Source organism: Propithecus coquereli, unplaced genomic scaffold, assembly GCF_000956105.1.
Source record: "Propithecus coquereli isolate 6110/MARCELLA unplaced genomic scaffold, Pcoq_1.0 Scaffold27, whole genome shotgun sequence".
Lineage (NCBI taxonomy): Eukaryota > Metazoa > Chordata > Mammalia > Primates > Indriidae > Propithecus > Propithecus coquereli.
The window spans coordinates 8380339-8390751 of NW_012148285.1; the positions used below are offsets into that span (position 1 = coordinate 8380339).

The 10413-nt window shown below is 59.3% G+C and overlaps 1 protein-coding gene across 1 annotated transcript in view; it reads left to right on the forward strand.

The window, feature by feature from the left end:
• Positions 1-10413, forward strand: part of CLEC16A (C-type lectin domain family 16, member A) — a 203709-nt gene that overhangs the window by 192002 nt on the left and 1294 nt on the right. Inside the window, exon 22 of the mRNA XM_012647791.1 lies at positions 1204-1368. Coding sequence (XP_012503245.1) covers positions 1204-1368 — 165 coding nt within the window. The remainder of the gene's footprint in view (positions 1-1203; positions 1369-10413) is intronic.

Sequence of the window (10413 nt, forward strand, 5' to 3'; positions counted from 1 at the left end):
AGAGGCAGTGTGATCCACAGAGCACTGTCACTGAGGCTCCCGCCCAGTTCCTACAGGGGTGGGGAACTCGCGGCCTTCTAGATCCTTCAGTGTGGCTTTTGACTGAATCTAGATTTTACAGGTGTTCTGTGTATTCAGTCAAAAGGCTTCACTGAAGGATCTAGAAGGCCACATGTGGCCTTAAGGCTGCAGACTCCGCACCCCCTCCCCGAGATCACGGTCTGCAGGAAGGCACACATCCGCCAGAAGAGGGGCTGTCGGCTGGGCAAAAGGGCTTAGATTTACCGTAAAGAACACGTTTGCTGAGTTCTCGGCACATGCCACGCCCTGTGCTGGGCTTGATGAAAGTTCTCTCATTTTTATCCCCACAGCAGTGGGGTCACAAGAGTCGGTAATGACACTCAGGTCGTGGCTGGGAAACAGTCGGAGAAACACGACAGCTGTTCGCCTGGGGTGTCCGTGTGGGAAGCAGGGCTTCGCCCAGGCCTGAGTGTCTCCAAGATGCGGGGCTCGTCCACCCCCGTGCTGGCTTGGCTGCAGATCGCAGAAACGTGCGCGCAGTCCCCGCCTCTGGGTCCTGGTGTTGCTCGGAGGGCTGTTCGAAGCTCTGCCGTCAGTCACTCTCCACCAGAGCTTTCGTTGCCCCTGAATGTGACCTCCCGGGAACCGAAAGGGCAGGGCAGGTTCTCCGGCAGGGAGACTCCCAGGGTGCTCCCCTGCCGCCAGGGCGTGACTTCAGAGCTTGCGCCTGGTGCCGTCCCTCTGGCGGAGTGTGGGTGCGTCAGCAGAGGCCTGAGCTTCTGCACGACGATGTCCAACATCCCCGTGCCAACTTGCCAGGAGCCTTGGAATCCCGAGGCTGCGTGTGCCCCTTCAAGAGCACAGCTGGGGCTCTGCTGAGCCAGAATCAGGCACCCAGTTTGTGACTCACAGGCTCTGGGGCTGGCTGCACCCTTCTCCTTCAAATAGCTTCAGCATGTGTCAGGTCAGCCCCACGACCAGCGAGGTCAGCTCGTTCCAGGGCAGAGCAAGCCTTGCAAGGAGCTGGGTCTGGGCTTTTTCAAGGGGCTGCAACGTGGAGGCCGCCAGTCCTGCCTGTGAGGCGGGGGGTTCGCCCCAGTGTCTCGGGCATGGCGTGGGGGTGGCAGCCCCTGCTGGGCCCGCAGCTCCTTCTACGTGGTCACCTACCACCTTGCCTTGCAGGCTTCGCCGTGGCCCAGTGCATAAATCAGCACAGCTCCCCGGCCCTGTCCTCGCAGTCGCCACCCTCTGCCAGCGGGAGCCCCAGCGACAGCGGGAGCACCAGCCACTGCGACTCGGGAGCCGCCAGCTCGTCCTCCACCCCCTCCGCAGCCCAGAGCCCAGCAGGTATTGGTCACGTGACTCGGTGGGGGGGGACAACTGGGGAACCCCGTGAACCTTCACCGCCACAGCCACTGACCCTCGGGCCCTCCTGGTCGCGGTGTCTGGGGGATACTGCCGCCCAGGCGTGTTCTGCGTGCGTCTAGTGCAACGCTGCCCACGGGCCGGGGCAGCTCCCAGCTGGGGAGGACTCACTCCTTTTTCAGGCTGGTCCACTGCGAGGCCGTCGCTGACTGCAAAGCTGATGGGCGGCAGGCGGGCCACGCCTCAACCCACCCGCTGTCACCTCCGAAGTCTTGGGCATCACAGGGAGAGGTCTGCTGAGGTGATGGTTTGCACCCGGGGAAGAGAATTGCGTCCCTGCTCATTTTTTTCCCCTCCGTGACATACCGGTCTCCTCTTCACACGTTTGGTGTGGTCCAGTTGTCCGAGCAGGTGCACTTCGCCACCTTTTGAGAGTTTGGCAGGATGCGATGGAGTCGCGTCTTGCCGTCCTTTAACTTACGCCACTTCGAACATGGCAGGAGGGAAGCCCTGAGTCAGCCTGGAGCAGACTGGGACGTGCTCCGACCCTTGTCCTTGGCTGCCGTGAGCCACTTGCACGCGGGCCCCTCGCTGCCCTGCCGGAGACCCCGGGCAGTGAAGACACAGGGCGTGTTTCTTCAGCCACAGGGCCCCAAAATGCAGCCGCAGGAGCAGGACCCAGGCAGGGATGGGCCTCCAGGGCTTCGAGCCAGTGCGGTGCCTCATGCCCCAGCCACACCCCGTGGACCTGGAGGCCCCACAACTCTGGCCTGCCCTTCATGGTTCCTGCAAGGTCCGATCCAGAGCCCTCCCCCGTCGTATTTCAGAGCATCTGACCCGACTCCTGTTAGGTTATGGATTGCCGGGTCGCGACAAAGGAGACGTGTCAGGGCTGTGCCACTGCAGCGCCAGGGAGATTGAGGGCCCTTGGCCGCCATCCCCTGAGCCCCAGGAGCCGAGATCTCCTGGGGTACCCTCACCTCTCTCTCAGGCGTTTTCAGCTTCCTGGCATCTGTGCCTGGGGGTCAGGGCACCCCAGCCTGCCTGTGCCTCCCCCCAGCGAAGCGTCCATTGCCTCCATCTCCTGTTGACATTCACGAGGCCCAGGCAGGAAGGTCACCCTCGCCCCCTCAGTGAGACCGCCCTCCACTCAGCACCTGTCCTCTGTCTGCCCCAGGCTGGGGGGAGGGGACCGCCCCTTCGGAGCTCTCTCTGACCCCGATTTAAGGTTGGCTGCACATCCAAGCAGTTGCCGCCACTGCTCCCGGGCTCCTAGCTGGCCAGTGCAGGCAGAGGATGCCCTCCGTGTCCCTCTTCAGCCTGTTCTCCTGCTTGCTCGGGGGCAGGCACGCGGGGCGTGTGTTCGTGTGCTTGTGTGTGCATCCACCTTCTGCCTGCGTGTGTACGTTTCTGTATCTGCGTGTGCACCCAAACGCACATATTTACCATCGCTTTGGGGCCAAAGGGTTCCTTCCTGATGTGGCTGCGGATGCCTTTCTTTGATTTTTAAGAAGGCACAGCCAACAGCCAAGTGAACAAATGAGCCGTGCACTTCGTTGCCTAAAACCGAAACCTGCAGGGACCCACGTTATCAGAATCGGGCCTCTGTACACAGATGCTCACCTAATCGTGACATCCGGGGCTTCGACGCTGCACCTTCCCCTGGAGGCTGGGGGCTGCAGCGGACACTAGTTTCTTTTTTCTGGCCTCCCTCAGCCCTTCCGTCCCTATCCCCACCGTTCCCTGCACAGTGCCAATGACGTATCTTCTCATCTCGGAAATCCAGGGGCTCTTAGCTTGGCTGTCAGGTGGCCAGGTGGCTGCAGTCGATAAGCGATAGCCAGGACCTCCGAGGTGCCCGCTCCCATTCGGCGCGTCCCGGCAGGCTGGCGGAGGCAAGTGCACAGGGCCTCATTTTTTATGCCGCATGACAGTAAAAGCCTGAGGCCCAGCCTGCCTGTCCGACTCTGCAGACACGAGATAACTCACCTCCTGATGAAGGGCCTGCCTGGCGGCAGCTCGTGCTCCACTCTCACGGACGCCTTGGGACGCAGCTATTGATCCCTAGAAGGAGAGCGCATCAGAGCCCGTGAGCTCGTCCTGTCTCGCTGCCAGACTTCCAGGCCAGCTTCAGCACCCCTGTCCATCCAGAACAAAGCAGGTGGCATTCCCATGTTCCCTGTAGGAGTGGCTCTAACATCTGCCTGGTATCCTACCAAGCCAAGGACAGAAGGAAGGCAGCTCTTGTTGGGACGGGAGCCCTTCTGCCAGTTGCCCGCTTTGACATCGCTTTGGAGTGTTCAGGCTTCTGACTGGGGACACCTGCCCTGTGCGGCCTGCTCACCAGACTTTCCATCCACCGGGGCCTGGCCACAATCCGCCAGAGACGGCATCCTTGGAGGGCTAGCCAGGCGGCAGGATGCCTCTTCCCCTCTGCCCTAACCGCCTGCTGCCCTCAGCCTGGACTGTAGGGGACAGCTGCAGCCCCACCAGGGAGCCACTTGTCCTCAAAGTGGTTTTTGAGGGCATGGTGCTAAGTCAGAAGCATTCCTGTCCCTGTGTTTACGGAGCCTCCCAGGGTCCGGGAAGCTCCCATTGTAGAGAGCAGCTGCCAGGCCTTTGAAATGGGAACTGGCCAACTCCAGTGGCTTCTTTGCCATCGAAGCCACGTTCTGCATGGTCAGGTGTTGAGAAAGTACACGAGAGATGCCATCCCCCAGGTGACCGGGACAGGCCCTATTTTCCATGGTTCTGCTCCACAGTTTTTAAAACTTGAATTGTTGAACGATACTGTTAAAAGCCAGGGGTGACCTTCACACCGTTTTGGCAGTTGGTATGGCCTGGGCACCCGCCAGTCTGCGTAGGCGCCTGCCGCAGCCACTGCATGGCCCTCTCCGTGCGCACCGGCCGAGTGGCATTCCAGACGACCCTCCTCCTGAAACTGAGCCTGCTGTGTGCCAGCGCTGTGCCCGTTAGCACTTGCCAGCCGCCCCCTCATCGAATCCTGCCACATTCCAGCTCACATTGTGCAGCCGAAAACACGGGCTCAGAAGGGCCGTGTCGCTTGTCCAAGATGATGCTGCCAGCAAGTGGAGGAGCCCAGGTTTGAACCCTGGCCCTGGAAGCTCCAAGGCACAGGCTGTACCCTCTGAAACATCCAGCAGAATACCCGACGCAGTTCCTAAGTCTGTCTCAGGACGCTCCAAGGGGTGTCCCGGAGAGCTGGACGGGGCTGGAGGCAGCCCATAGACTGCATCGCTGCCGCCAATGTGCGCAGCTGCTCTGGGGCCCCCAGGAAAAGCCACAGTCCCACTCTGCAAGGCCTGGTGACGTGTACAGCCCCCGTCAGCAGGCCAGGCAATGCAGGCCTCTCTGGGGGAAGGCCTGGTGGTCCTCCAAACCCAGCAAAGTGGGGGACCCCAGACAGCCATGTCTCCTCTGCCGGCCCCTGTGTGTTCATCTCCAAACAAGGGAGTGAAACCAACTGATGCTTAGTTGGGTTTTCCACCTCCATGCTCTGTCCAGCTCCGGGGTCTTAGGTTTCCTGCCTGGGTTTGAAAGAGGCCCCTGTTTATCCCAAATATGGATGTTCTCAGCTTCCCATGGGGCCTTCAGTCTGGCTCCCAGGATTTAGGCTCAGGCTGCGCCTCTTGGTTCTGTGGACTTGAGACCCGATCTGAGAGGTCCTTCCACCTGCCCGGCCCATGCTGGGCCTCTCAGTCTTCTTAGTGGCCTGTCTGCCTGGATCTTATCTCCTGAGGGTTCGGGAACCCCACCCCGCCTCCCCTGTGTTAATGTTTTCCAGACAGGTTTGTGTTGAGTCCCTGCTACGCACAGGCATGAGGGATCAGGGCGGCGGAGCGTGGATCTCACAGGCGAGCAGGGCGGCGCCAGCCCATCAGATGCCCACAGACTCGTACAGTTATAAACCACAAGGAAGGAAGCATGCAGGGGGCTCCGACAGCCAGCGCAGGACAGCCCTGGGAGGCTCCAGAGGCTCCCAGGTGGTGTCACTGGAACTGAAAGCTGAAGAACGAGGGTTGGTGAGGCCAGGGGTCGTGAGCAAGGCAGCCTTGGGTCTCACACGAGTCCACTGAGGCGCAAACCCACTATCTTGCAGCAGACAGTGGGTTCCTTCCCCTCCTCCCTGGGGTCTGCCTGTACACTCTGCCTTTCCAAGTACAGACCAGGGGCAGGCCGCCTTTGAGAAATAGTCCCCTGTGGCCCAGCACAGGAGGGGAAGGGGACAGCCCTGAGGGGTCCTGGTTTTCCAGCCCCCAGAGGCTCCCTGCGCTGGCAGTGCCTGTGTCTGGGTCTGCGTCGCACACCAAGGCAGCCGTGGGTGCTCGTGAGCGGCTGTCCACAGCGCCGGCCGCAGACTGAAGGGAGGGTCACACTGAATCCCCAGTGAGCAGAGGAGCCGACCAGGGAGCAGAGGGGTCTCGTGGTCACTGGCGGTTGTTTCCCTGATAAAGCTGAGCCCGAGGGGACTGGAATGGTGGGTTCTAGCCCCAGACGCTCCCGTCTGTCTGTCTTCTGCTGCCCTTTAAAGAAGTACCGCGGGGTCCCCGGGGCTTTGCGGGGGGAGCCGGACCCCTGCGCAGCCCAAGCGTCCAGGAGCCGGCGTCCTGTCGCCCACACGTCCCGCATGCCTGGCCTGGTGGGCCTCAGCCCCCTGTCTAGTGAGAAAATTGCAGGGTTGGAATCAGCATTTTTTCCCCTTAAACATTTTATGGTTTTGAGAAGCTGGAACTGCAAAGAACACATGGCAGAAAAAGGAAAATAGACCCAGTTTTAGAACCAAAGGCGGGGCCAGTAGGAATAGTTTAGAAATATCTTCTGGGATACCCCTGTGCACCCACACAGTGACACACGCACACTCACGCACACGCACACACCCCCACACAGTTACACGCTCACACACGGTCACATACAAACGCACATGCCCACACCATCACACACACACACAGTCACATGCACATACACTCTCTGAGTGGGATTCTGATAAGAAAACCGTCTCCTCGGATAAGAACTCTGCGACCTACACCGGTTCCTTAAACAGCCCACTGCGCCCCAGTCTCCGCGTTGGTTGGGTCTCACACATGCTGCATGAGCTACCTTGAGGAGGGTCGGAAACTTTCGGGGTGGCGGTCAGCCTGCTCTCTTAAATGTCCGTGTTTAGAGCATGTTGGACTATGAGCCGTGGTCCCCTTCCCCGAGGTTTCACGGAAGGAAAGAAGGGTCTGGTTGCGGGTGGTGGCCACTGTCTCCCCATCCGCAGCTGCTCTGGCGCCTTTGTCTGCAGGGGCCACCTCGCCCCAGCACACCTCCCATTTGGGCCAACTGAGAGCCAGACAGCCTGAGACCCACCTGCGTGTCATTGCCTGGGTCCCCACAGTCCCACAGGACTCGTAAGGACAGAAACCTGAGCAAGAGATGTTGTCTTTTCTCCCCAGTGTTCTCCGCGGCATCATTTTCTTTATTGTGGTAAAATACACATAACACACAATGTTACCTTCGCCATTTTTCAGCGCGTGGTCCGTGGCATTTACGTAACACGCCTCGCTGCGTTCCGTGGCGTCACCGCTGAGCTTTGCCTCCGGGATCGTGGCTCCTTCCTTCGCAGTGCGGTGTTCCTAACATTTCTGTTTCAGCCGATTAGAACCCGCCGCTTGGCCACCTGCACTGGGTCAACAGGTCTCCACCCGGAGGGGCAGCCCCATGGCTGGGGAGGGGCCTGTGGAGAACCCCAGAACTCAGGGCTGTGCTGTGGGCGTCAGGGTGTGACACCGAGACGCTGAGAAATCTGCTCGGTTCACCTAGCTGGTCTGGCTCCGATCCTGCCGCCCACACCCTGCCCTCCTCAGACCGTCCTGGGGATTTCGTGTCTGAACTCCGGGTCCACATCTACACTGACGGGCAGTTCTCTTCTGCCCCTGAGGTTTCTGACCGAGACCAGCTGTTGCCGACGACCTGAAGTCTTTCCTTTCCAACAGGGCCGACCTTCTCTGTCCTTGACCCTTGGATATCCCAGCCCTGCCTCGTCCTGGGGGCGAGGTGGGGACGTCCGATCTGCACGGGGGACCGGCGTCCCGTGCACCAGCGGCCACGAGCCCACGCCAGGCCCTGCCGCCTCCCCTGCCCCTCGTCGGTGCTCGGTGTCCGTTGCTGCTCTGTGTCGCCTGCGCTGCCCGTTGTTGAAGGCTTTCTGTGATCTGTCGCTGTGTTTTCCCTCTAGTCAGGAGTGGCAGGAAAGGACGCCGGCGAGTGTTCAGCCTGTCGGAGGCCGACAGTCACGGCGGCCACTGGGTTTAGCGCTCCGAACGGCAGCTGCCACGGCAACCCACGCACAGTCAATTCAGGCAGGTCTCCTCTGTTAGCCGCTTGGCCGCGACGTCCGCTGCACGCTGCGTTTCCACAGCCGGTAGGGTCTGCACCAGCCAGGCGGGCCCGGCCTGAGCGCAGAGGGCTGTGCGCCAAGGCGGCGTTTCCTCAGGCTCCCCCAGCCGCCCTTCCTGCTCCCTTGTGGCCTCATCTCATCTGAGACCAAATCCCCGGCCCTTGACCGACCCTCAGGTCAGTTCTCCCAAGCCAGACCCGTGCGGCCTGGAGACGCCGTCCTCCTGCCCAGTCCCCCCCGACCCCCGCAGTTTAGGCCATGGGGCTTGGGCAGCAGTTGGCTGGTGAATTGGGGATTTGTAAAAGCAACCAAGTCACCTAGTTTCTTTTTTCTTTGCCTTTTTCCCCTGGCTTCACTCAAAGATAAGTGGCAAAAGCCATTTTCCTTATAAATGCCTCGATGGAGGTGACCGCACGTACACGTAGCACCCACACTGCCCTTGCAGCGGCCGAGGCTGGTCCGGGGGCTGCTGCCCAGCAGCCTGGCTCACTGTCAGGGCCCCCTCCCGCCTCTTCCCGTGACATCTCTTCTGTGGTTTCTGACGCACCCCCTGCCTCGGCAGTTGCGCTTGTCAGCTGGGAGCCTTTTGCCTTCTTTTCTGTTTAAAAGCTGTTTCCTCTGAGCTGTCCCCTCTGCTTGCCATGCAGGTGTCCTTTCTTCCCGCCATCCCTCAGCTCTTCCTTTCCCAGCCCAGCCCAGCCAACCCCGGTTTCTACTGGAAACTCTCACTTGACAAGGGTCAGTTGAGGACCAGCCCCAAAGCTGCAGATCAGCATCTGAGGTGCCGGCCAGGCACGTGGGGTGGCCTACCTCGGTGTCCTTGCAGGCCAGAGCCGCGGGGAGGCCCGTCCACCGCTCACGGAAACGTGGCCGTCCCAGGTTTCCCACTCTGGCCTCAGCTCTGTCTCCCTGGCCCATGGCCAGGAAGTCAGACTTTTCTCTGAATCCCTCGTGTCCTGGGCCTGGTCCCAACTTGTGACCTTAGAGCTCAAAACCACCAGCAGGCAGGCCAAGCCAAAGGTTCACGAGTGACCTTTGCAGCTCAGCGCTCGACCAGAAAATGCTTCCTCGCTGGGAAATTTCCCCCAGGGTAAAAACCTGGCAGATTCTCCTTTTTTCCTCTTTGTTGCTTGGATAAACGTGTAGATCACATGCAGGAAGCAGTTCTTAGTGAAACAGCGACAGTGACAGCAAGACAATGTGGTAGGCGGTGGCGAAGAAGAGGTTGCTTTTTTCCTTTTTTGAAAAAATAGGCTACTTTTAAGGGAAAAGCCAACCCTTTTAATAAAAATTGTTGGTTCTCTTCCTAAAGAGGAAACCAGTTTTGCGCGTGTGGTTTGTTTGTTAGTTGGTTTGCTCTTTTTAATATATTTGACTACAGCTTCTCCACACCCTTGAACATCCTCATCACCAAAAACCCCGTGAGGGAGCAGGGGGTGAGGTGTGCCAGCCTCTTTGACTATCCGCATGCAAATGCAGGCTTGAGCAAGGAGGGAAGCTTCCATGGCACAGTTGAGGAAACGTGCAGGAAACGCTTTGCCTCCCTGTCCCCGGATGGCCAGACAGCGCCGCTGGGGAATTAGTCATTTCTAACCCCGTCCTGAGCAGCTAAACTGACATGTGGATCCACCTGCGTGTGAGTCCGCAGGGACGCTGCCGCCCGCCAGAGCAGGTGAGCCTGCCAGAGAACCACAGCGCTAACCAGGTCAGGGCGTGAGCCTGGCTGACACCAGCCCAGCGCCACTAAGCGTCCCCACTGAATGGAGCAAATCAGTTGAAATTCAGAGAAACCAGAATTCGTATGTAATGTTTACTCAGCACTTCTGGGCTCAGATCACACCTCAAATCACTTTTTCCACTGGTGTCTGCAGGCGCCATTGCCCCCTCCCACGGTGAGGACAGCCCAGCAGCCCATGCAGCCTGCAGTGCTTTCCTCTGGAACTTTCTCTCGCTCTCTCTCTCTTCAAAAAAGCCTTAGGAAGAAGTTAATTGGGACCTTTAGCGCTCGTTTTGCCCAGAGTCCTGTGGGAGGAAGTGCCCAAGTGTCCTCTGGGAGAGTCCGCCCGTTCCCTGTGCCTCCCTCCCTGGCGGGCACCCTCCTCCCGTCCTGCATCCATCCTGTGTGCTGTTTGCTTTCATTTTGCGCTTCGCTTTTCCATTCTTTTACTCTATGTTCAGTTTGCTGTTCTGTTTTATTTTGGCCTAATTAAAAAATAATAATAACTGGAAGCACACCAAACAAAACAAGTCTGCCAGCCTTCCCAGGACGCAGGGCCCAGCGCGGTCGGCGCCTTCTGCCCGGGGCTGGTGGATCCCCTGACCCGGACCGACAGGAGTTTGCTTTGTGCCGCGCGCTGCCGCCTGGTGTTTTTAAGTGACGGGCATCTGAAGTCCTGGAAGACGTTTTGCACGGTGAACTCCAGTTGCATCTGGTGTGTCTGTCCAGGCAAACGCACCATTGGAAAGCAAATAGGCCATCGTCTGGCTGTAGGATTTTGAAAAGCACCAAGAAAAGAAATTGCCACTCCAAAAATAACCACATCGGGTGGAACCTCACCTGCCTTCCTCCTGATGTGGTTTCTCCCCCTGGCCCCTGTGGGGAAGCTCAGGATAGCAGCGGCCTGAGC